The 24,576-nt window shown below is 38.3% G+C and overlaps 1 protein-coding gene and 1 long non-coding RNA gene across 4 annotated transcripts in view; both read left to right on the top strand.

Annotated features, from left to right (window-relative positions):
• LOC110446534 (homeobox protein Meis1-like) overlaps window positions 1–24,576 on the top strand; it is a 125,156-nt gene that overhangs the window by 50,831 nt on the left and 49,749 nt on the right. For all 3 annotated transcript variants that reach the window (XM_021491730.1, XM_021491729.1, XM_021491728.1), the window contains exon 8: window positions 22,188–22,320. In XM_021491730.1, the coding sequence (XP_021347405.1) occupies window positions 22,188–22,320 (133 nt within the window). The remainder of the gene's footprint in view (window positions 1–22,187; window positions 22,321–24,576) is intronic.
• Window positions 15–10,192, top strand: LOC110446536. The gene is made up of 2 exons (XR_002462482.1): window positions 15–5,169; window positions 5,931–10,192. It is a non-coding gene; the product is annotated as an uncharacterized LOC110446536 (long non-coding RNA).

Genomic DNA, 24,576 nt, shown 5'->3' with positions numbered 1-24,576 from the left:
GATGGATGGACAAGGTCATTCCGATCTACTCTATAAAGATCGGGGCCTGTGGGTAGGTTTGGGTGGGAGAGATGGATGGACAAGGTCATTCCGATCTACTCTATAAAGATCGGGGCCTGTGGGTAGGTTTGGGTGGGAGAGATGGATAGACAAGGTCATTCCGATCTACTCTATAAAGATCGGGGCCTGCGGGTAGGTTTGGGTGGGAGGGATGGATGGACAAGGTCATTCCGATCTACTCTATAAAGATCGGGGCCTGTGGGTAGGTTTGGGTGGGAGGGATGGATGGACGGACAAGGTCATTCCGATCTACTCTATAAGGATCGATGATGTCCCAGTATGCTTGTAATGGATTCCTCTAGTTGGTTAAAAAGATTTGTCAGTAGGGTTTTATTATTATATAATGTAATATTTTCCGTGGCGAGATGATTGCTTGGTTTTATGTTGATCTGCTAGCCAGGAATTCCGCCATGTCTATCTACATGTTCCCGGAGACAGTGGTGCGGGGACTCGGTGGTATTGGCTCCTTCACAGGGAAAGCTTCTTCTTCCATTAATATTTCATGAATTGATGATGTTGAGATCGGATTAAAACGTGTAATTTTAGTTTACCTACAATAGCAGATATAGATCGCAGCCGTAGTAGGGATATATATACAAACCTCACTTTGGTTACCGGGCTAACTGTTCGCAGGTCAAGCTTGACAGTGTAGATTCCGCAGTGGAAGGCAAGATGTTCCAGGAAGTTAACATTATGTATGTAGTAACTGGACAGCTACCGTGGCTAAGTTGTAATTGTTTTCAGTTAGGAGGCAGAGATAAGGATATAGTGTGGAAATCTGCCCCAATACCGCTGCATAAAATGAATAATGATCTGAGGAATATCCCTCGGCGTCTGCCTATAGCTGTCCCGAGCTCCTTGCGCACTCCCCAAATATAAGTGGTGAAGTGTGGGTAAATGAGGACGATTAGTATCCAATGTTGTCACTTAAGCCAGCAAGTCAGGATATGTCAGAGCCCAGTGCCTGGTTGCTAAGGAGATTGAATGTTAAATATTGCAAATTTCATTTCTCAGGTCCCCCATGCACCGTATCTGTGTATTGTAATTACTAAGAGGAACTAAATATTGTATTGCTTTCAAACGGGGGGAAAAAACTCCATGCTTTCTTTAATATGGGGACATTCTGCTTGTTTCTGACGAGAATCTAATTTAGATTCTGCTCATCTCTTGGATAATGGGAGGTCTGTATGTAGATGTCATTGCTGTGAAGGTCTGGTGCTACAAAACTTATTGTGGGGCACATCAGGCCACGCACAAGTGTGCAAATCATCCCTCTAAATGAGCTACGCAGCCTGACGATGAGACGAGGACAAAAACAGCTTCGGTAATGGCCAGTGATGATGATCGCGCGGTACTGTAACAAAAGGCTGTCGCCACGGCCATGGCCCGGCCTGGTCCTCATAATCTGATAGAGAACAAACGTAATTTGTTTTGATACCAAGTCGCTGTAGGTGTAATTCCTCATTGGGCAAGATGTAAAAACATAATCATCAATATATGTTATGCTTTCTCATCTGACCGCTGCTTATGAAGGACTCGGGCAGGTTGCTATGGGGTACTCCCAAGACGATCGCTATGGTGATGACTTACCCTAGCCCCAACGTTGGGGTCCGCGTCTTTTTGCGATATTTGCCATTTGCTTTCATTCCACTTTCGCAGCTAATCAAATTTCTCACGACCATATAAAGAAATTCCATCATAACAGAAAATTGTCATGTAATGAATACCAATCGTATTGTGGATCACAACCCCTCGGTGCATGAACTTGTTTCAGTATATTGTATTTTATAATGAAATTCATTTGCCTCGGTAAATTCGTTTGGATTATATTTTTTCATCACTGATAGCAAAGGTTGTAGATTTATCCTGTTAAATTATTGGTTGCTAAAAGAAAAACTGAAGCCATGCTCAATTTGTTTAGTGTTATTATAGTTTTCGTTACTGATGAGGACATCAGTAAATTCAGCACAATAAATTGGTGCTCGAAGGAAAATGACAAGTGTCGAAGAGTGTGGGTTTGCATAGCTTTGTCCTGAGGGCCTCACTGCCAAACGGTGGGGAAACGTATGTTGTCACTAAATGTGCCCTAAAAGGCTAATTTGACGTCTGCTTCAGTGCTCTGGCCCCTGGTGGGGGGTCTTTGTTTGGCGTGGGCATGATTAGAGGTGCTTGTCGAGCTAGCTACTGGGGTGGATGGGTAGATAGTCGTGGATAATCCAACCCAAACACGCCTTAAGCTTGGAGTATTGTGGCCGTTTCATGCTTTATTTGGCGATGTTTTAATTGTGTTTCTGCTTTCTTCCATCACGGCTCTTCTCTTGTTAGAAGCTAGACGCAATGTTGTAATGGTGTAGGCATTTATAGATTTCATTAAATTTGTCCATACAGCCTCAATTTGACAATGAGTTAAGATAAGGTTTGGTACGCCTTGTTGCTGCTCTTTTTACACATGACAGAAACCTGCGAATATGATGATTTGTTGCTCGACAGATAAAATTCTATCAGATGATTAGGATGCAGAAAATTGCTTCTTTTTATCGTCCTACAATACACATGGCTGTCGGTCCGGTCCGCTGTTTTGTCGTCTTCTGCTGAGGTTGGTAATTATCGTTATAATTTACCTAATATACCGAAATCGCATGTCAAGCCCGAGTCTGAATTTTTTGTCGTGAAGTTTTTGCTCTCTGCTCTATTTCTACCTGTCACTATACTATTTTCGTTTCACAATTTTGTTTTGTTTATTTTCATGCTTGAGTTGCATGTTGATAATATACCTGTGTTCTCAATTATCGTCAGGTGGACGGGTTGCGGTAACAGATATGTTAGGAGAGTAGGGCACAGTTTTTGTTAGTTCCAAGTTTCGAGTATAGAATGAGGCCCCGGAAGTATTTGTTGTCAGTTGCAGGTTGATGGTTTGTTTTTATGGGCCAAAGGGTTCCCCTATTTGAGATCATATTAAGCAAGGCCATGTATTTTTGTTTTCATCGTTTTTAAACACATTTTGATCGGCAGGTTGAGAGATTTTGTGGTGGTCTATGGTCTGTAATAATCTTTGACAATTTTAATCCGTCTAATCTCTATATGTAATTTATTAATATCCCAAGTCCAAATGAAGTTCATTATTCATGTAAGAAAATATAATTATTGGTCATTCTATTAGAGGGAGGATATACAATAAGTAGCCAACCCTTAGGTTTAATATCAATTCTTAAAATCCTTGGTTACAATATTCCTACCTTCCTTGTAGTCTGATGGAGGTTAGTCACAAAGTGAATAAAAAGATTTTCTGCACATTTGGGTAGATATACAGTGTGACACTAGGGGCCAGACTGTCTGCTTCTCCAGGTTTAGGGGTTTGTGAGGTTGGTTTAGTCAGGGCACCTGGGTCGAAGGTGACCAGAGTTTATATTACAATCATTCATGTAAGCCCAGTCAACCTAACCCTGCCACACGCTGGCAATCCGTTTTTGTCACCAAAACTTGGGGAGACACAAATTTGAATTTTTAAGATGGAAAGTACACAACGGGCCTCGGTGACTGTGTAGACAAACTAGTTTGTTTAGCTGTCGTAATAACGTCCTTCATACCCCCATTATAGTGCAGTCATTTTCTCAAACGGCAGTTTTAGCTTACAGCCAGAAGCTGAGGGGTTGTAATTAGAGGAACTGCTTTATCCAGAAGACAAAACCTATGATTTTAGTTGTAGCAGAAGAAAATTATATAACTACATAGCTATGTCTTTGCTTTTCTTTATAATATTGTTAAAAGCCGGGATTATTATGTGTGTTTATACAGTCCAACAGAAAAAAATAAACATTTCAAATTTAAGGCTAGGCAGCTATATTATATATTTTTAGAAAAGCTCGAGTTTTGTCCAGAAATTTCTGCATTATCTTCAGACCTCTGATAAACAGAAGAAAATCATAAAATAAACGTTGATAATAAAAACTTTGCACATTTAAGGAGTCCATATTGATTTTTTCCTAACATGCAGTAGCATCTTTGGAGATCTGCATGTTAAATATAGGCATACCAGGCCATTCATTCACAGCGCTAGGACGGAAAGCCAGCGGGGAAAAGTGAATTGCCGATTGCCCCGAATGACAGGAAAATCCACATTCAAAACAACACTGATTACAAGTGTATTGTTCCTCATAAACGCAATCGCCCACTTAAGCCCTTCTCACGTCACTCTGTCACGGCCAGCTGACGATCAGCTGATGGGCCAGGCGATGGTAGTGTCGGCACAATCACAAGTCGTCGTGCACCGGGAGGCAACACTCATACACTGGGGCCCCACTCGGGGCCCACCAGGCCCCACTCGGGGCTTGCCTGGCAACACTGTAGGCTTGCGTCAACACTGGGGCTCATCAACCCAATAACACTGGAGGCGACCCCGAAACAATACAGCATTCCTCACTACTTTGTCCTCCTCTATCACCTCCTCATCCTCTTGTCCTCATACTAACGACCGGAGATAAGCTTGGAGACTGTTCACCACTCTGAAATAATAAAGGATCCCAGCAGACCATTTTCAGAATAAGTGCACTTGACTTCTCCTATCTGCTGATGAATCTCTCAGTTTTTAATTTTTCACCTCTCAATCTTGACTTTTTGTAAAACCCTTTGAAATTCACAGCATGTTTCTCAAAATTAAACAAATTAGTATTTTTGATATTTTATTACACTACTACTAATAATGTTGATTGCTCTGTTTTCTTGCCACAGTGTCTGTATGTTATAATGAATATGTGACTACAATTTTGACACAGGTGAAAGGATTCGACTGGACTCAAGACATTATTTTTAAAATTGACTGACTGAAATTGTGAGATTGTCATGGAAACGTCAATAATTGCAAGAATCAGTTTCACTATTTTGTGACTGTTGAGTTTTGAAGGAAGACGGAAGTAAATGGCTAAATTGTACTCTTATGGGCTTTTTTCTCAGAAGTGTTTAACAGGGAGTGTGGTTTACCTGGTTTTTATTGACCGAGAATGTTTTATACCTCCGGTGACTGGGGACAGATGCAATTGTGTCAGTGGTTTAACTTGAAATTGTTTGAGTGGAATATGATAAGACTGAGGATGGCTTGTGTCCCCTGCCAAGGTATGGTGTGGTTTTCCTCTGTTGTTTCAAGTAATTTTCTAGATCTATATAGAAATTTTGTTTGTAGTAAGGGACTGTCTGTCCCACCATTATACATCACAAGGATGGGAGTATGGTTCCTGGTTTTATCCCCAGGTGGCACTGTTCGGCTGTGGCATGCTTGGTTGTTTATTTACTTTGGGGAGCTTGGTCTCCAGATAGAGGAGCTTGTTCTGCCCACTGGGGGCCTACTGTGGTTGTAACAGAGTTACTAAAAACAATTTTGAGATATCTGGTGTATTTTCGTGTGATGTGAGAGTTGTGTATAGAACTTGTGATATGTTAGTATTTACTGTTTACACACAGACTGGACTGTTTATCTAGTAGGTAAAGTATATCCACAGTGGCTGACCACTGACCAAATGGTGCCCTATTTGATAGCCATTTTAAAACATGTGCATCCTTATGGATTCAAACCCTCAAAATTCTCACAGAGAAAACCTAGCAGGGAATTCGAGAATTTGATTTTTGAAAATTGAAATATTCAAATTTTGAGATTTCATTTTTTGATTATTTTTTTTGATATATCTAACAGAAAGCCAAAGTCTTAATAAAATAAGAATTTATTCTTATTTGTATAATTTTTTTTTAACGGATGTCACACCCTAATAAGTGTGCATCAGTAATAAACTTTGGCTTTTCATATAAATAATAGCTGTTCTAAATGAGCAACATGCAAGTTAAGAGTTATCTCACCCTGCTATGGTTTTCTCTGTTGACAGGGCCAAATGTTTTCTTCGATGTCATCGATGTCGTCATGGGGATGCAGGGCGTAGCCATGGAGACAGGATAGCCTTTGGGGAGGCCATTGTGGTTACCTGTATGCAAATGACATGTGCCTTGTCTCCTGAACCAGAGGTCAAAGGTCATGGAGTTTGGGGAGTGGTCAAGGTCATGGAACTGAGGGGGTTTGCCATGGCAGCAGTAAAGCGGTGGAACTGTGACGGACTGACTTGCTCCGTGTGATTGACTGGACGTAGGTTTCGGACAGTCGAAATTGTGTTAAAATCGGTATGGTGTAGAGGCGTTTATACAAGCCGTTTAACAACAGCTAAGAGTGACCTTGGACGAGAAACCTGTGATTTTATAACTACATAGATACATTGAAGACATAAGTGAATTACTTTTGAATTTTTAAAGACGTCTCTTTGGCAGACACAGCCATCTTGTGATAGGGCCCCCGGGATGGCCTTCATCCTCAAAGTGATGAGGGGGAAAGCCCTCAGGTCACCAGGATCGTCGCGCCTCACTTGATCCTGATCCTCTTTTGTTTATTTTTGTTTATTTTTATTTAACCTTTGTGTATACTAAGTCAATAATTTTGTCCTCTTTAGTAACATAACTGGTCACAAATCCCAGAACACTCTGCCTGGTCCGATATCTCCCAAAACATAGACCCACATCACAACATGTAGGCTACAATTTCCAACCTGCCTGAGTTGCATCGCCCAATCTGGTCACAATTTCCTAAATCACCGTATCATCCACGAGGTGAGGCGTTCACTTCTCACGAACAGGAGCCTCTTTTTGTTTACTGTAGTAAATCTTTGTTGACATTTTATATACATACTTGTATATACATATAGCTATATACTGAGTTTTAAATTGGAAAGAGGAAGGAGGATATCAAATTTGCCAAAATCTATTATGTTGAGGTAAAGGAAAAAGGATGACAGAGAAATGTTTAGATAAAAATTAGGATGGGGGGGGGGGGGCTGGTAAAAAATTGTATCTCCTGCTGAAGTGAGTTGTGGCGGGTGTCTAGTCGTAAAGACAATCACCAGGAAAAGAGTACAACTGTACAAGTTACATATATCCACACCAGCTTGAGATCAATTAAGATGTGTTCCTTCCATTTCAATTATCGAATAAGGAGCCAACTGTACATCAGCATCGAGCTGTTTGGAATAATAGCCGTTATGGCAGTCATTGGAAATTGTTCAATTTATATAACTTGGGTCTCCCGTGATCACTGGAGCTGGCGAGATGGGTTTAGATTGTGCGATTTGACTCGGGAGTGAAGACCTGGTGCTGTGGGTCTCTCTACTCATTGATTAGCCATTGATTAATAGAAATAACTCCGAACACTGCCTTGTATGGATGATGGGACGGCTCTTCTTTCCCTAGGCTTCACCGGGCCGGGGACCTGTGTGTGTGTGTGTGTGTGTGTGTGTGTGTGTGTGTGTGTGTAGGGACACCACCACTGGACACGCGTTCGGTGTAAATCAGACACACAGTCACACAGCCCACTAAGTACATGCCCCTACTAGTACAGGCCAGGTTTATGTTTACCTGGCTTTATTTTGCTGTTTCTGCCCGATTACTTATGATATCATTAGAGAGGCTATAACTGGGTCTCCACAATACAGAATCTGGCTCGGGTTTATTTGATTTGAAATACAATCCCGACCTCGGGCACATTTTACTTTTGTATGTGATCAGAATCTCCTTGTGCTACGTCTGTTACAAACCTTAGTGCTACACTTTTACTAGAAACACACCTGATCCAGGCTGTCAATGACCTTAAGGTTATTTTGAAGAAATACAAAAAAATATATATATATAAGTCTTGTTTTAATAATATATGTGGTGTCAAAATATTGATATGTCTCTTTTATGTTACACAGGGGTATACTTGAAGTACCTGTAATTATATTGTACTCTGAGCAATTTGTTTATTTTCCTGATTCCTGTTTGAGAGTTGGTGACACTCCAGCAATATTTTGAGTTGAGAGTAGTAACTACCTAGACATTCCTATGTAACTGTTAGTAGTGTACCTGTTATCTGTATGCCTGTCTGACGAGGCTGCAGGCGAGACAGATTTTTTTTCTATTTTATTTTTTCAACTTTATATACTTGTCATGATGTGTCACTTTGGTAAAAAAATTAAACAACTTTCATAACAGCTATGTTGTGAAAGATACATTAAACAACTTTCATACGGAACAGCTGTGTTGTGAAAAATACATTGAACAAACTTCATATTGAACAGTTATGATTTGAAAGATACATTGAACAAATTTCATATTGAACAGTTATGATTTGAAAGATACATTGAACAAATTTCATTTTGAACAGTTATGATTTGAAAGATACATTGAACAAATTTCATATTGAACAGTTATGATTTGAAAGATACATTGAACAAATTTCATATTGAACAGTTATGATTTGAAAGATACATTGAACAAATTTCTTATAAATATTGAACCTTTTTAGTTTGAAAACGCATTGAACATTTGGACTGCAAGTTTCATATTGAAAAAACACTTCATTTATTATTTTTGAACTTTGCTGTACAGTATAATAATTTTCACCTTGAACAAAACTTGTTGAATAATTTTTACATTGGAAAAAGTTTGGACGAATTTCTCATGATGAACATCTATTACTTGATGTTAAACTCCTTATTTAGTTTAAAAAAAAAAAGATAAAGTGTCTACATTTGATAATAATATTAAACAATATAAACTTTTCAATGTCAGTTATTTTTATGACATTGGCAAAAAGTTATTTGTGTGAAGTTAGATTGATGAACAATATTTAGCATATATATGTATCGGTTTGTGTAGCATTCATTAAATTTTGTGTTAAAATAAAAAAAATAAAACTTTATTGGAACAATTTACATTGATCAGTGTTCATAGTAATGATTCTTTTAGTGTTCAAATCAGAGGTGCTTGTATGTTGAGTCGTAAACTCCATTTTTTTCTTCTTCATTTTTCGTTTTCATTTCCTATTATTATCAGAATTCATTAAATGATGTTGGCAAGAGTGTTAGATTTCTCATACTTTCATTTTTTTCTCTCGTTTTTGAGTAATTTTTGCAACACAATATTTATACAATTGTAGAGTTGCCAGTTTTTGTGCCGGTAACCAAATGTTTATATAATTCATTTTTCGAATTACCGAAGTCATACCGCATCATGTGTATCATTATGCCTGTGTGAGTGTCCGAATTGGCCCGTGTGCGTGTGTACATGATCCGGTGAGTAGATGAGTGACCAAGGAAATGTTAGGTAAGGAGAAACACAATCGTGTATTTTATTGCATTCCAGTTTATATAGATGATTTTTTTTCTATAATGTTAAGCTATGACTTCTCAAAAAATTTGTATTGGAAAACGTGCCCAGGGGGTCAAAGTGAGATACAGAATCTCAAAAAAAAAAAAAATCGACATAAATTTCATGCTTTTTCTACAAGTTGCATTCATTTATTTTTTTAAGTGAAATAAATTTGTTTTTATTTGCCCACCATCAATTATTTTTAATGGCGAAAAATTTAGCTTGATCAGATAGACATTTATTCGTAATTTCTTGGTAATTATTTTACAGAATATGTAAAGGGCTATGTATGATGTTTTACTTGAAAAAATAGTTTGTTACAATGTTCATATTGGTAATTATATTATTTTAATTATTTTGTCATATTTTATAAAAATATGAAGTTTCCGTAATGTTGTCGATGTGTCCGTGAAAAGCATGCACCTTGTGAAGTTCTAGTAGTCCAATACTGTTGTCCTGACAATTGTCCTGTTATCAGTAAATGTCTTGAAAAGATTCCTTTTTTTTTTTTATTCTTTTTGAAAATGAACAGGAAATCCTACGTGTCATATTTTTGTTAGAAACGATAAGCGATAAGAATGGGGAGAAAAAAGCATTCTTACTGTGATTTACATTATACCTCTTTTATTTATTTCTGAGTTTTTCTTATTACGATAAAAGTCCAGCTTGAGTGTAGGTCATCACTTAAGTTTTTTTATTCACAAGTACTAGATGATAGAAAACCTGAGGATTGGTTTCTTTAATGGTGTAGCTTCATTCACCCACAAATGGTGCCATATTAATTGTATCGTGTAAGAGATTCTATTTTGAAGATTATTGAATGGGAGCGAGAGTAAGAATACGAGAGGGAAGTTGGTACTCTATATAACAACTGTATCATATGTCACTAATATCAATAAAAAAAATGTTATCAACAGCGTCACGACTTCCATTGACATTTTATGATAAATGTTACGACTTTATTAGAAGTATGATTGCAGGGTAAATGAAATTCCATCTTAAATACACAGCGAATACAAGATCCACATTGAATACAAGACCCGCATTGAATACAAGATCCACATTGAATACAAGATCCACATTGAATACAGGGAGAATGAAAATTAATCACGGATATAACAGAGATGCTTAACCCAGAATAAATATATATATAGGATACGGGGAATTCATACTAAAGTTTACATACAAAATACTAGAGCCGGGGCCGATACTAGACTGAGAATTAATAATGGATAAAGGTCTGTGTATAGCACCTTGCTACTCGTAAAAACGAAGCAAGCAGATTTATACAGGCAATCGAAATGGAAATATTGTTAAATCCATCGGCTTTATGTTGCCTGGGCTGTATTATGTGTGATGGGGGAATCGTAGGAACACGAAGCCAGGAGACTCGGGGCCCCATAACCCTTGCACAACTGTTGACATTAAACTCTTATACACATCTGGCAGACAACACTACATCACCTACCAATTTTTACTGAATGAATTATATTTTTGACGAAAACTTCTTGAAAGTTATAGCGCATGGGGAAAGGTTATGCCGTTTGGAAGTGCTAAGTACATCTGGTTTTTGCCATCGTTTTTAAAAGTTGAGGCAATATCTATTGGGGGGATTTAAGGAGGAGGAGGAGGTACTAAGAACTGTATCTGGTGCGATGTACAGAACTATCACTATACCGAGTGTTAGTGTGGCACTAGATCTCAACACCAACGGTGGAACACATGTGTTTACTTAGTCCCTAGACAGCTGCTGCTAAACCCTGCTATAAAACGTAGGATGCTCCCTACAAATGTTTCCTCTCGGTTTAGAAGATCAGAGTACGGCCCTTTTGTTGTTGCGACACAGACACCGTCTTAATGCGACACACACCGTCTTAGGACAGTCCTTCCAGATTCACGATTTTGTCACTGGGTCGGTTGTCAAGTCCCTTGCATATAAAAGTCCCCCTCACAGGGTCCATCTCGTGTATTGAAATCTCTGGGATGGAAAAACTTGATGGTTAAAATTTATGCTTTCAATATATACCCGATTTAAATGTACTCGTGTCATGTCATATGTAAAATGGGTGGTCCGTACATTGTTATTGCGCGAGAAAAAAAATGGAGATCTCCGTCAATCTGTGTTTACCGTCATAATCTGTCGGGAGAAAAGAGGACAAATACTCGCCCATTGTTATGTATCTTAAGTCGCATGGAGCCAAACCTCCCCACCTTTCAACGGAGAATAAATAAATTTTATGATTCATTGCCCAGAGCCAAAGCTTGACAGGTAAAATTAATCCAATGGTATTTTTACATGAGCATGAAATTTGATGCCGATTTCATGCGGAAAAATTATGCAGATATGGCAGATGAGAGTGATAGCCAATGAATCTGCCCATCTATTCAAGTTCTCCACACGATGAAAACAATGGGGTATTGTTCGAATAAAACCTACTATGTCAACACGCCAGCCCACAAGTAAATGTTGCCATGTGTAAAATGGGCAAGGTTGAGGTATAAAAAAACACCTGGATAATTTATTGTACAAAACAATCTTTTCCTAGCAATAATATAAACATAGAATTGACGAGAGGAAAATTAAAACGGCCCATTTTGTAGCTATGAAAATGTGTTGGTTGTAGATATAGATGAATATGGATGGGGGAATTGTGATGGCGTATTAATCATACTGGGTCGACCTAGTAGGATATCCACTTGAGATTGTGTGTAGTTGATCTATTGGGTGTGTAAGGCTTTAGTACATAGAGCTGTGCCTTGCTAACCTGGTGTAGTATGCTGTAAGGCTTCGTCAGATGTATCAGCGCGCTAATGAAGGACCGCACTACCTCCATGTAGGCGCATCGAAACGTTCGCACCTGCATACAGGTAAACAAGACTACTCAAAATTGTTAATTAGATTTTTATTTTATTTATGAATTTTCATGCGCAGTGGTATGAATTTTTATTTGGTAATGTGAAAAGAATTAAGGTCAGTATTTTTTCTGTGCTGATGATAAATCTAAATTATAATTTAAATGGAAATCAGATGGTTGTGGCTAATTGTCACCGACATTTACGCGGACAATTGTCATTTTTCTTTGACATTTGTAAAGAAAGGTCTGTTTGACATTTCAAGTAAAAATCATACAATGTGAAATATAACATATCAAAGAAATATGAATAAACAATTATCAACTATTAGCTGGTGACGTCCGAAAAAATAATCTTGTGTGTGATTTTGAAACGTTTCGTCGGCTTAGAGAGAGATGGGGTTGATGTGTGTTATCACAATTTCATGAGGAAATTAAGAAGTCTTGGAACTGGTGAACGAACCTATCCTGGGATAGGAGGCCCTATCCAGCAGCACAAACAAGAGATAGCTATCTCCTTCTACACCCGCGCTCTGAAATGGTTATTATAGTTTGGATCACGTTTTCTGACAGGGGGGTCAAGTTAATTTAGAATTAGACCATTTGCCATCGACCACTGTAAATTCTCGGCATTTGCAGCGAGTATTTGATAATTCGACTGGCCTTATTGATTTTTGCGGGTTGTATAATGTTGATTTTAAATATAATAGGAAAGACTATCCCTAGTCGCGCAGTGACATATTGAGTTTTTCTATCGCGTCCTGAATTAGTTTTCTGTGGATATTATGCTGCGTACGGAGCGCATACATCTGAATGTAAGAGCCCTTCTATGCGATTGACAAATGCCATATTTGGATTGAATCAAAGATAAATTCAATTCTCCAATATCGTAGATGTGCATTAGCGACGGTACAGTGGGATGGAAATTGGTGAACATCTTTTTAGAGAAATCATCCTCTATATACGCGTGCAGTATGCTGCAATCTAGTCTCGAGTTGTAATGGCATATACAGGACCCTTCCAACACCAGTGAAAATACATTACATACAAATGATGTTAGTATCTTGTCAAGTTATACTACAATCAAATCAGGACGAAACGACTTAAATCATTTGCCATTTATGACCGCTCGGTCTCTGACGAAAAGTGACTTGGCGTTAAGAGAGTTGTTACTCGTCCCGATAAAATCATATCACAAGGAAAGGGACGCCAAGTCCTGAAAGGTTGTGTATAGGAAAGGGCAAGACTTCTTATCCAGACACTGAAGGGTAAAAATATCACCCCCTAGAGGTTATACTGGCAGGAAAGGGCATAATACTCGACCCCAAAAAGTGTTGCAAGATAATCTACCCTAAAAGGGTTGGATATATGAAAGGGCAACAAATTCTAGCCTTAAAATAGTTCTGTATATAATAAAGAATCTTGGTCAAGATATAGAGTAGCTTATCATTCATGAAAGGGTCAGATACACTACCCTAAAAGGGGTTCTACATGTATACACAAAAATATGGTTATAAATATATAATAGGACAAGTCACTGCAATTAGGTAATTGATTTAGAATGTGTGCCCTTAAAAGAATTTTACATATGAAAAGACGAGATGCTTTTCCCTAAAAAAGGATGCTCTATGATTGAACAAAATAAATGGTCTTAAAGGGTTTTATATTGGAATGGGCACCAACTCCTAATTGTTCCATATATGTATGTCAGAATGCAGAAATCTTTGACCCTACAGGTATCCAGAATTCTGCTGCGTACCTGTGATTGTTTCCCAGCATGTGGGGCAAGCTGGGGGCACAATTCCACTAGCCAGACACCTGGGACTAATATTGAAATTTTCTGTATTTACAATGACAATATAGATAAGACTAGTATTGTATAAAAAATCTGGTTGTAGGTTAGTACTCTAAATATGAAACTGTACACCCCTGTCACGTCATATGTCAGGAGGATAATCACCTCGAGTTAAAGTTTCAACGTGTGTATACAAAAATTGCTTTATTTAATTTCTCACTCTGAAATATTTCCTGACATAAAATGAAGATATCATTATTTCCTACTCTAGGTTAAATAGTTTTACCGAGACTAATTCACCGAGGGAATTGATTCAAATGGCTTCCACGAGTTGTGTAATTCCAAGGTCGGGCTATCCTTCACCATGGCAACACTGTCTACAAAACCGGCGTGGGACGTGTTTGCAGTGACCTTGTCAAAAAATGGATTCAAATTTTACAGTCGACATTTCGTAACTATGTCAACACTTTTGATTTTCGATATTCCACCCCCAGGATTTTAATCAAAGAAAAGCCGTATTTCCTGTGGTCCTGTAATACCGGCGTTCTCTGTTGGCCTGCGGGGTACACTCAAATGGCAAAAGGTCATCGCAAGAGAACATACTTATCAATGCTTATCTCCCCTGCCCGCCACCCGACAGACGGTTGTGTATGTGTAGTGGGGGACTCGCATATTTATGTTTCCCCAATTCCTGATTGGCCTCAGGTAGATATGTTACCTGTTGTGTCCAGTGTCTTGTCTGGACGGTAATCAGTAGCGCGAGCACACCCGGGCCCCGGACACGAGTACAATGTATATAATAATGTTGTATCAACGCCGTCTCCTATAAACCCAACAATAAGCTGATGGTCTGGTTTTTACTCTGTTGTCTTAACATACCTCATTTGCATGTAATCTTTAACACATAATTGCGGAGCAATACAAACCAAACTTCATATTAAAGGTAAAAATTGTTGAGGCTAGAGGCCGATCGTTTATTGAATTACAGCCGTGTCTGCTTTCCTGTGCAGCATCAAGCTCTTCCACGCCACATAATGCCTGGATGCTGGAGCGACGCCAGATTGAATAGATGTATTGGCAAAACTATTGTCCTGGGTATAGCACTGTCAATAATGACTTGACTGCATTTTTCCCAGTGGCATCTTCCACAGTTTCTGATGAGAGAAACAGGGTTTTAATATCACATCGGCCTGTTATAATCATAAATTCCTTCCACTTTAAATGATCATCAACATTTTGACATACAGAACAGGCTCCCAGATAGTTTGTTGTGGGGGGAAATTGAGCCAGTACATGGCTGGGTGACTCCGGGGCGGGGTCACTAGATATATTGGGGCAGGGTACTGCTAACAAGTGCTGTTACAACCTACACATTCACTTACTCTGGAGCTTGCATGCCAGAAAATATCTTCTCTACCTTCCATATTGGCTCCAGGTCTGTCATGTTTGGGAACGGCACTGTTCATGGAGAGGATATATATAATTTTAGACAACTTAATTATTTTCAAACAATCATTTTCATCCAACTCAGAAACAGCTCAGTGGTTTGAACTGACTTGGACTGTGCAGATGAATTTCAACAAATATTTGGAAAAAAGACAAATATTATATAATAGTCGTCTTCAAATTGAATATGTATTTTGTTTGAAATGGCACTTTCAAAATTTAATAGCTTTTTCACTTTTTTAAGGTATTTTATTGAAAACCTATGCGGAAATTAATCTATATTTTTATGGGTCCTTTCCCACTGTGTTTAAAATCTAAGAGTCCACCTTGTTAAATTTTATTATTTCCAGAAGTTATAGGAGCCCTATACAAATCTGAAGTATAGAACTTTGGACTCATGCACATTAAGCACTGTATATATAGAAGAAAATGCATAATGTTCAATTCATAAAATTTTATCTTGTAAAACCATTTTACATTTTTCTAGGAAGGACTGGCTTTCATCAATTTTGCTGATGGTTCTAGCTTAAGTTTTTTCTGTTAGCTTAACCATTTTAGAGGGTAAAAAAAAGCTATTTTAGAGGGTAAAAAATTGTGTATTATTAATTGCATTCTGTGTATTCGGACAATTAGGTACACCGTATCATTTTAAAATCATCGAAAAACACTTCTGAAATGATTTTTTTTATACGATAACATCTAAGCTTTCAACATACAGCTTAAACAAAATAATCACAGTTGTAAAATATTTCTATTCTGGTCATTTTATTGCATGTAAATAAAACAGACTTATTCTTTTGTATTAATTTATTCAATTAAATGATTTCATCGTGACGCAATTTTAAGTGCAGTTTATAAATCGTTTTGTTTATCTCAGAATGAGAACAGATGCCAATATTCTCTTCATTTAAATACGCTTGGTCCTGCGGATACACATACAAGTATTGATATTTTCACTACTCGAAGAACCCATATAAAATTTTGTTTCCTCTATAAAAGTTGGTTCTGATAAGTATATTTGATTTAGAGCGGAATGGAACAATACTGAGACACTCGTTATTAGCTGTGACACGTAGTCGTAAAGCAGGAGACATTTCCCGGTTCGTGTTATTTTTCAAACGTCGTAAAAACATTTGAGCTGTTATATTTGGAATTATCAGACAATCGCAGAGTTGCTTACATGAATGGAAAATTATGTTATGATTTGTGCCGAAATTTGAGACATATAATTTACATGATCTTGATCAGTGAGTGACAAAAGAATACTGGGGTTAAAAAATGGTATTTGCATTTATTAGACGTTTAAGTTGATCAAATTCCCGTTAATAATGGTCAGATTTAAACGAATACATTTGAATCAAAAAGTATATATCGTCGTCTGTCAGAAATGATTGTATAGGAAATGTCGGTGAACTTTTTTGACAGGTTGGAAGCAAGTTGGACGGTTTGTGTTATGAGCTTATCTCAAAATTTGGCAGTGGTAGTTTTAATTAAGTGCTGAGTCTATGGGCTTGCATTGACATATTAAACGGAAGCATCAGGGTGACGAGATAATAATCGCATAGGTAGCAATATTACAGTTAACCATCTAGCTTGCTGCCATAGCCTTTTGTTGTCCAAATGTTTGGATCAGCGGACAGATGAACGCTTGGAGTTCCAACCCGCGTCACAAAATGTGAGAAGTTTGTCACGGGACTTTGTCTGAGCACAATGGGTAATGCTTTTATCCTGACATAAACTTACGTGATATGATCTGTTTAAAATGGTTTGACTGTGACGTTATCTTTAGCTTTGGTACACAAGCCTTCTCAGTTCTCTGTCAGTGCTTCTGCAATCTACAAGGGGCTCGCTGAAAAATGGGAAAAATTATTACCGAAATGATGATTGCTTTGGACATATTTAAAACAATACATTTGATTTTATTTCACAATCTGTTGATCACAGTAACCTACCTTTATATAGCCCTGTCGGATAGCTTTGAAAACGAGGGACCATACCAATACATTCAACTCAAATCTTTTATCTGTGAAACGTTCGTTTTACATATTGCTGTTCCCCAAGCGACGGTGATGATTTGAGGGTAAAACTACACCATTGATAGGGACTGACAAACGACAAGTGTGCGTCGATGGACTGCTCAGAGCAGTGTGTACTACTGTAGTGTAATGTTTTGGCTTATACCATTAATGTAGACGAAGGTCAGGAGAAGCTCGCAAATACATGAATATGTCAGATGTAAATACCGGAATAAGTACCTAATGTTACAGAGTAGAGTACTGGTGTCAAAAAATATGCAGCAACATGTCCAGGTGAACGCCATGGTGTCAATACACAGGTGTCGCCCTTACTCCCACTGAACCTACACTAGTACTGGTAAATAGGGTAATATTAGGTGGAGTGTAGCTACTGGGGCTAGCTATATGGTCAGTCAGGCTCTAGTTCGATGTTTAAATTTAAACCCCATAAAATATTGTTGTCGAAGTAATAAACTTTACTTGCCAAATTGTGCTTATTAGTAATAAATTAACATGCTAAAACAGAGGATGTTATATTATATTATGTATATTTATCATTTTTTTAATAAATAGGCAAAGTTTACCCCGAAACTTTTGATATGATTATTTAATACAAAATTAGACACTAGGAAATTTGACCCAACATTTATTTCAAAATATCATTTCCTCCTTCAGGATAAGGAAATAGTTATGTGTAGAAAATTGCTGGTGAGTAATATTTTGACACATAATGTGTGCAATTCAGCTTGGATATGTCATGTTGGTAGTCTTTTTGAAACCTGAAAGAAGACACAAAGTAAAACAAATATTATTAGTTTCCTCATTTCTGGGATTGACATTGAAAAGTCGCAATGGAGCTACTTTTGGATGGCGAGGTAAAATGGCGGTCCTGTAGTGTTTACAAGGTGCTGTTAAAGAACCATCGTCTTCCTCTGTTTCTCTTATGATTTTATTGTTTAGTTAACAAGGGGACACTTAATCAAAGTCTGGTTAATTCAAATGAGGGGTTAACTCAAAATGTACATGTGATATATTTGTTCCAAAATTCTGAAAACTCAGCACTAAGATTGTTTATAAAATGAGTCCAAAGCGTGAAACAAAAACATACATGTAAAATTTCAAACATTTCTATAAAAGTCACATTTTGAAAAACTTTTCGTTGATGATTTGTTAAGCTTGTTTTACTGTGAACACCTGGCCCAGAATCTACGAGGGCATCATTTTCGTCAACACTTACAACAAGATTTGAAAACAAATGTGAGCACTCCAACATAGTTTTAGCCAAATTCTTTCGTCAGCATTGTAGTATACGGTAATATCTTGTGATGAGTATCAGAATGAAGGTGTGTGAGATCCTGTGTATAGTGTGGCTGCAGGCAATCGTAAGACTGTTCCTCACTGTCGAAACATGTATAGACTATTTGTAGGCTAAATAAAGGTCATAGTAATTTGTGTAGTGCAAACATCTTAATAAAAAAAAATGCAATATTTTTCTTACGGGAGAGATATATCTTGAAACATTCATCAGTAGGGAAGTTATGTATTATCATAGGAAATTTGCCATGTAAATTAGGATCAAACAAATAGGGGGCTATGTATCACAGTTGTAAGTGATGTAGGAGGGAGGGGGAAACGTCCCAGCAGCCGAAACCTGTGCAACAGTAAATGTCAGGAGATGGGGTCCCATAAATAAATTCTGGTACATACTTGCTCCTTCCAATGTGCTAAATGAATTGACACAAAGGTAGAAGCAGTGCTTTGATGGTTTTGAAGGCCCAGTTATGTGATTTGGAGGGAGGGATGCTATAATTTATAACAGACTAATTCACACATAATTTTACGAGAGGAATTACTTGTTCTGATGGAGACTGTAGTGCATGTGTGTGCCACCGTTTATACGGGGCCTGTTGCTGTAGGGTGCTGTAATGTGGGGGATATGTGAGCCAATCCATCGCCTGTTCCCCTTGCATTAGGGGTAGTTAGAAAGGTCACACAAACACGGAGCAGGACGTCTTCTCATGTATCGTACCACTTTGATGGTTACGTCAGGGGTTAGAGATGCCGAGGCAACACATGGGCACCATTACCAACTCTGGTGTCCCCCCCTAGGAACGCTCTCTCCTCTCAATTCTAGGGCTGTTCCAACTTTTGTCCTCCTTTCAACTGTCTCCTTGTGTCCTTTCCAGTAGTCTTGTCCCCGCCTCCAGTCAACTCTCTGAGCCCCTCCATCCTCTCATTGCCCTTCCCCAGACCTGTCCTCCTGCCCCCTTTACCTTCATTCATTTGCCTCATCTATCATTTAGCACTTAGACTGTAAATTGAGGTCAATGTTCATTCTAATCAATTCCTATACCAATTTCTTCATCAATTATTTTCGAAATTTCGCATAATTTTTTAGGATATTTCACTGTAAACAAGTCTTGTATATATGGGACTTTTCTGTTTTCATTTAATTACCAGCAGGAAGAAACTAAAACCAACTTAAAAATCATATTGGTATCTGAAATCTGAAAAAGTAGAAAATAACTGTAAAGGTCATGGTCGTCTATAAACCAGGAAATGATATTGTCTACACAAGGTCAATCTTAAAACTAGGTCAAGGTTGTTACTTGAAATTGTTTTAAAAACTGTGATAATGTATGTAGATTGCCAAGTAATTGTGTAGATTTAGGAATAACATTATATTTGTAATGACATTGACATATATTTGATAATTGTAGAGGCATGTTAAAAGTCCACATGGCCGGAGGTGTCTGCTATGTCGGGGCTATAAATAGAGGTGTTTTAATCACTGTCAACAGTCGCAGTACATACATATGGCTCATAAGGAAATCGCTGGATCAGCGCTAAAACAGTACACTTAATGGGGCATTTAAACAGGCATATTAGGTGTCCCATCATGGAGGTGACTGTCCCTAACACGACACACAATTCCGTAGACACACAACCCCAAGGGCAGGTGCTTGCGTGCGAGGGACAGTAAAACTGCACGTTCCTTACCCCACTGGATATAAATTGGCACATATCTTACAATGACAATTATTGATTTGAAATTACACTTTTTGTCTAAATAATTAATGGAGTGCGAGTAGTTTACGTGGAGAGATAGCGGGAAATATGACAACATGTGCATCAGTTTTAGTGGGGTATCACTTCCGGCCGGCCGTTAATGACCACACCTGATCAGGTGGGCGAAAGGGGGAGCTTGTACTCTGTTAATTCACACCTGTTGTAGTGGAGACGACTTTGATGTCTGGATACCGTGCGTCCACGTCATCTTGCTCACTAACAATCTTCTCTCAGTCGCATCATTACGACGAGTACAACATTCCAACCTATATCTGATGGAGTAGCATTCCTGGTGCTGGTAATAACAGGAATATAACCTTTCACTTGCAGATAAATTTCTTGCAGTGTGTTTTCCCTTCCTGTCAACTTTATGAAATTCAATCTTGTCACAGAGAGTGAAATAATCCTAACCATGCACTACAAGAGGGTGGATTGTGGTAGGGAGGTATGCTTTACATAGGGAGGGAGACGAGGCATATTATTCGTTATAACCATGCACTTTTATCAATACAGGGGGAGCAATAAAATTCGCTCAGGTGTGGAAACATCAGTCCTGTGTCACCTGACGATAGCAAATGTAAATTTTTTCTCCTAATCAAATCCTAGCATCTTGATCATGTGTGTGTTCTGTTATGTGGGAGACTTTCAATGTTGATCGGAGAACCGTTTGATGTTGGTGTGAGGTAGGTCGTTTTTTAGGGGTCGTAGCCAAAAAGGCCACAAGAAATCGACAGTCACCTGCCCAGGTCACCAGTAATGTCCTTATAATGTTTTCTTTATGTACTTATCTAATAAACACTAAATTCTGACCATGATCCTTACATCTAAACATTGACCACTGTCCTTACACCTTAATCTTGACCGCTACCTTGTCACCTAAAAACTGACCATCCTACAAATCTGAATCTTAACCGCTGTCCTTGCAACTAAATTTTGACCACGGTCCCAACACCGAAGTTTTGACCAGTGTCCCAACACCTAATCACTATCCCATCGATAGCCTGACCATCGTCCGGCTGCATGGATTTGTTGCCTGTTACCTCCTCAGGCCTGGTAGTTGTAAGGTAAAGTGAGTGGAATATATTTGATAGGGAAGGTGTACTCTATTATTGATGAGCACCGCAAAGGGATAACGTTTTTTGTGTTTGATCAATTGGCCAATTGTCGGCGGTCGACATGCACACTGGCATCGGGCAGCATCCCTTCCCTGCTAGATACGGTACAAGGTTGCCCGTTACTCATTTTCCCAAAACAATCCACTATTCTTAGTCAGACAGCCTTTGGTGACCTAGTTAATTGTAAATAAAGACGAAGGAGATTAAAGATTAATATCAAATCTGCGATAAGGCTGTCCTCGTTGTGCCAATCACGATTGCTTGTAATGTGCAGTGGTGAATGCTATGCCTGTCACAGCTTTAAATTAAACGTTGTTTTTTTACCCGTTGTCCTGGGATTGTCTGAAGGATAAATCCGTCTTGTCCTGATTGTCCTTGATTCTTGTGTTGTTTTCTAAGTTGATTCTTGGATTTTTTGTTTTTATAAACATTAAAACAAAACGTAACGATATAATAACTTAACCTTACAAGAGAAATCTTGCATAAGGCGTCTTTTTTCTGTTTGTTTATGTATAGAACTTTACTTATTGTAGACAGGGTGTGGTTCTACTGTGTTTTATTTTGGATTCGATGAATAACGCGGAATTTGGTAACTAATTCCTGTTTTCTTTTCTTTTTGCAGAGGCCGCCCTCACAATGTTTGAACTTTAGCCAGCAAGACGACACCCAATCGTCCCGTTCTGGAGACACGCCCATCACAACTAGTCAGTCTAATACCAATTCTTCACAACATGCGGACAACAATAGCGAAATAGGTAAGACACAACATCTTTATTTAGACAATGGTCTGGTCACAACGAAACGTCGCTATGGCCAGAAAAATTAAAGACATGTTGTCTCCACAAAAATAAATGTACAACAGCACACAGCATACAAATGCTTGTAACATTTCACAACAAATTTAAATACAGCAAAACAAACCTAAAAAACATATTAAAACATAACACAAAATACAAAAAAAATCAAAAGTCATAAAAACACAAATTACAACAGCACATACAACAAATACCTTATACCCTAAACAGACATCATTTATATAGACTGAAACAACCTATTTTCTAAATCCAATCATTTCTTTTTAGAAATCCTCCTCCCATGGTTTGGGTATAAAATCACCATGGTAACAGCCACTGACCTCCCTCTTAAATATCCCCCTTATTGACCCCCATGGCTGTTTAAGTACAGGGCAGTCAATTCTTGTAACTTTTTCTGTTCCTTTTGACAAATAAGATACAGATGTTTAATCTTTGAGGAGAAAGTCAGAAAAAGTGCTGGAGGAAATATTTTCCTAGCCAATTTTGAGTTTTTTTGTGCTGGAACGAGTTTGGATGCCACCAGTAGGGAATGGAATAACCCCCAGTTATCATTGGGCCTAGCCCTCCCCTGAAACCTTACACCCTACTCCTAACAGCTTTTAGCAAATGAAATGGAAAACTGATGGAATCTAGATCATATGTAAAAAGTAAGTCTCGTCTGTTAAGTATACATACACTAGGTAAATTAGTCAGGAGGGGGAGGGAGGGAGGGGGGCAAAGGTACAGTAACCCTTAAACATGAAATTGTTACTATGGCAACTGTTTCTAAAGCTGCTGTTTTGTCTTGGTCCGTATGATCAATGTTATTTTGTTGACTGGGAACCATTAGGCCATTTCGCTGCGAGTCTGGCACATCTTTGTATGTTTTTAAGAGCTGGATGTTGGTCACTCTGGTGTGTTGTCTGTGGTGGTCAGTTCTATTGGTCAGTTGTGCTGCAATTTAATATAGTCAACTAAAATTTATATTCTGTTAAAACAATAATTGGTTACTTTGAATTGAAAAATTACCATAGCAAATTTTGAACCAATGAAAGAGTAGAGGTTGACATTGGTAAATTTGGGGGTAGAATTGTCGATTGTTGATTGTTTGTCTAACAGGTGTTAGTGTTAGCCTGTCAGACGACACTGACAGAACATCACCTGTATCAAGGCCTAGTGATGTTTGGGGTGCTACACAGACTTTCAACATGTACTTTACCAATATATATTTCCAGACAGGGTGTTTTTTACATTCATTTGCTTTTCGTAGTCTGCCCTGCTCTGACAGGTGCTTTAGAGTAAATACACACGGCTGAGTCGGCTGCCACCCCCCTCTCTCTCTCCGCAAGTTTATCCTAAGGTTAACACAGTGTGTAAACTCTCTCTAGCACAGGCCTTTCATGTTCACAGGGATGAGAAATGCGTAGCCAATGAGTGTGATTTAATATCGTTTGATGGAGTAGGAAGTTTGTAAATTGATAATGTAAAAAATAGAAGTGTTCAGAATGCCACAAACTGTATGTTAGTGTGCGAGGGCAGTCGAGGGGAAGGAGGGCCAGCATCAATTAGACCAGTGTCACACAGATGCTACATCTCCCGAAACAGGACCAGGCTTTAAATTCCGTCACTGGTTCATTAGTGGATGTTCAGATCTCGTCTGATATACCCGTGCAGTCGTGTCTGGGTATCGAGTCACCCGTATCACTTTCTAACGAGGCACAAACTTTCTTTGGGTCGGAGATTTATACTTCGTGTACTTTTGTTGATCCTTATATCAATCTGCTGTGATGTTTTCCTTCCGTGATACTTTGTGTACTTTCATTAATCCTCCTGTCGTTCGGTGGTAATACATTCCTTCTATCTACATGAAAAAATCAATTTCCTAAATAATAGTTAAGGTTGAACACTTGTTTATAGTCGATGAAAAGTAAAGAGCTTATGGTCTGCTGGTCAAAAATGTCAGCCTTCCACAAAACATATGTTTTAGTTCATTTGTTTATTTGTAACTTTGGAATGGAGAGAAAGTACCTCAGCATCCTAATGCAAATTGTGAAAGAAATAATGTAATCTGATTTAAAAAAAAAAAAAATTGAATTGTATATGAAATTAATTTCTATCTGAGAAGTTAATTATGGTAAGAAGTGTTTATACAGATGGCTAAGGTGTTAAAACTGGAGAGATAGAATTAACAGAAGTTAACAGCGTTGTTGTGTCAGA

Source organism: Mizuhopecten yessoensis, unplaced genomic scaffold (genome assembly GCF_002113885.1).
Source record: "Mizuhopecten yessoensis strain PY_sf001 unplaced genomic scaffold, ASM211388v2 scaffold2779, whole genome shotgun sequence".
NCBI classification, from domain to species: Eukaryota; Metazoa; Mollusca; class Bivalvia; order Pectinida; family Pectinidae; genus Mizuhopecten; species Mizuhopecten yessoensis.
This window is presented reverse-complemented; position numbering and strand designations above follow the sequence as displayed.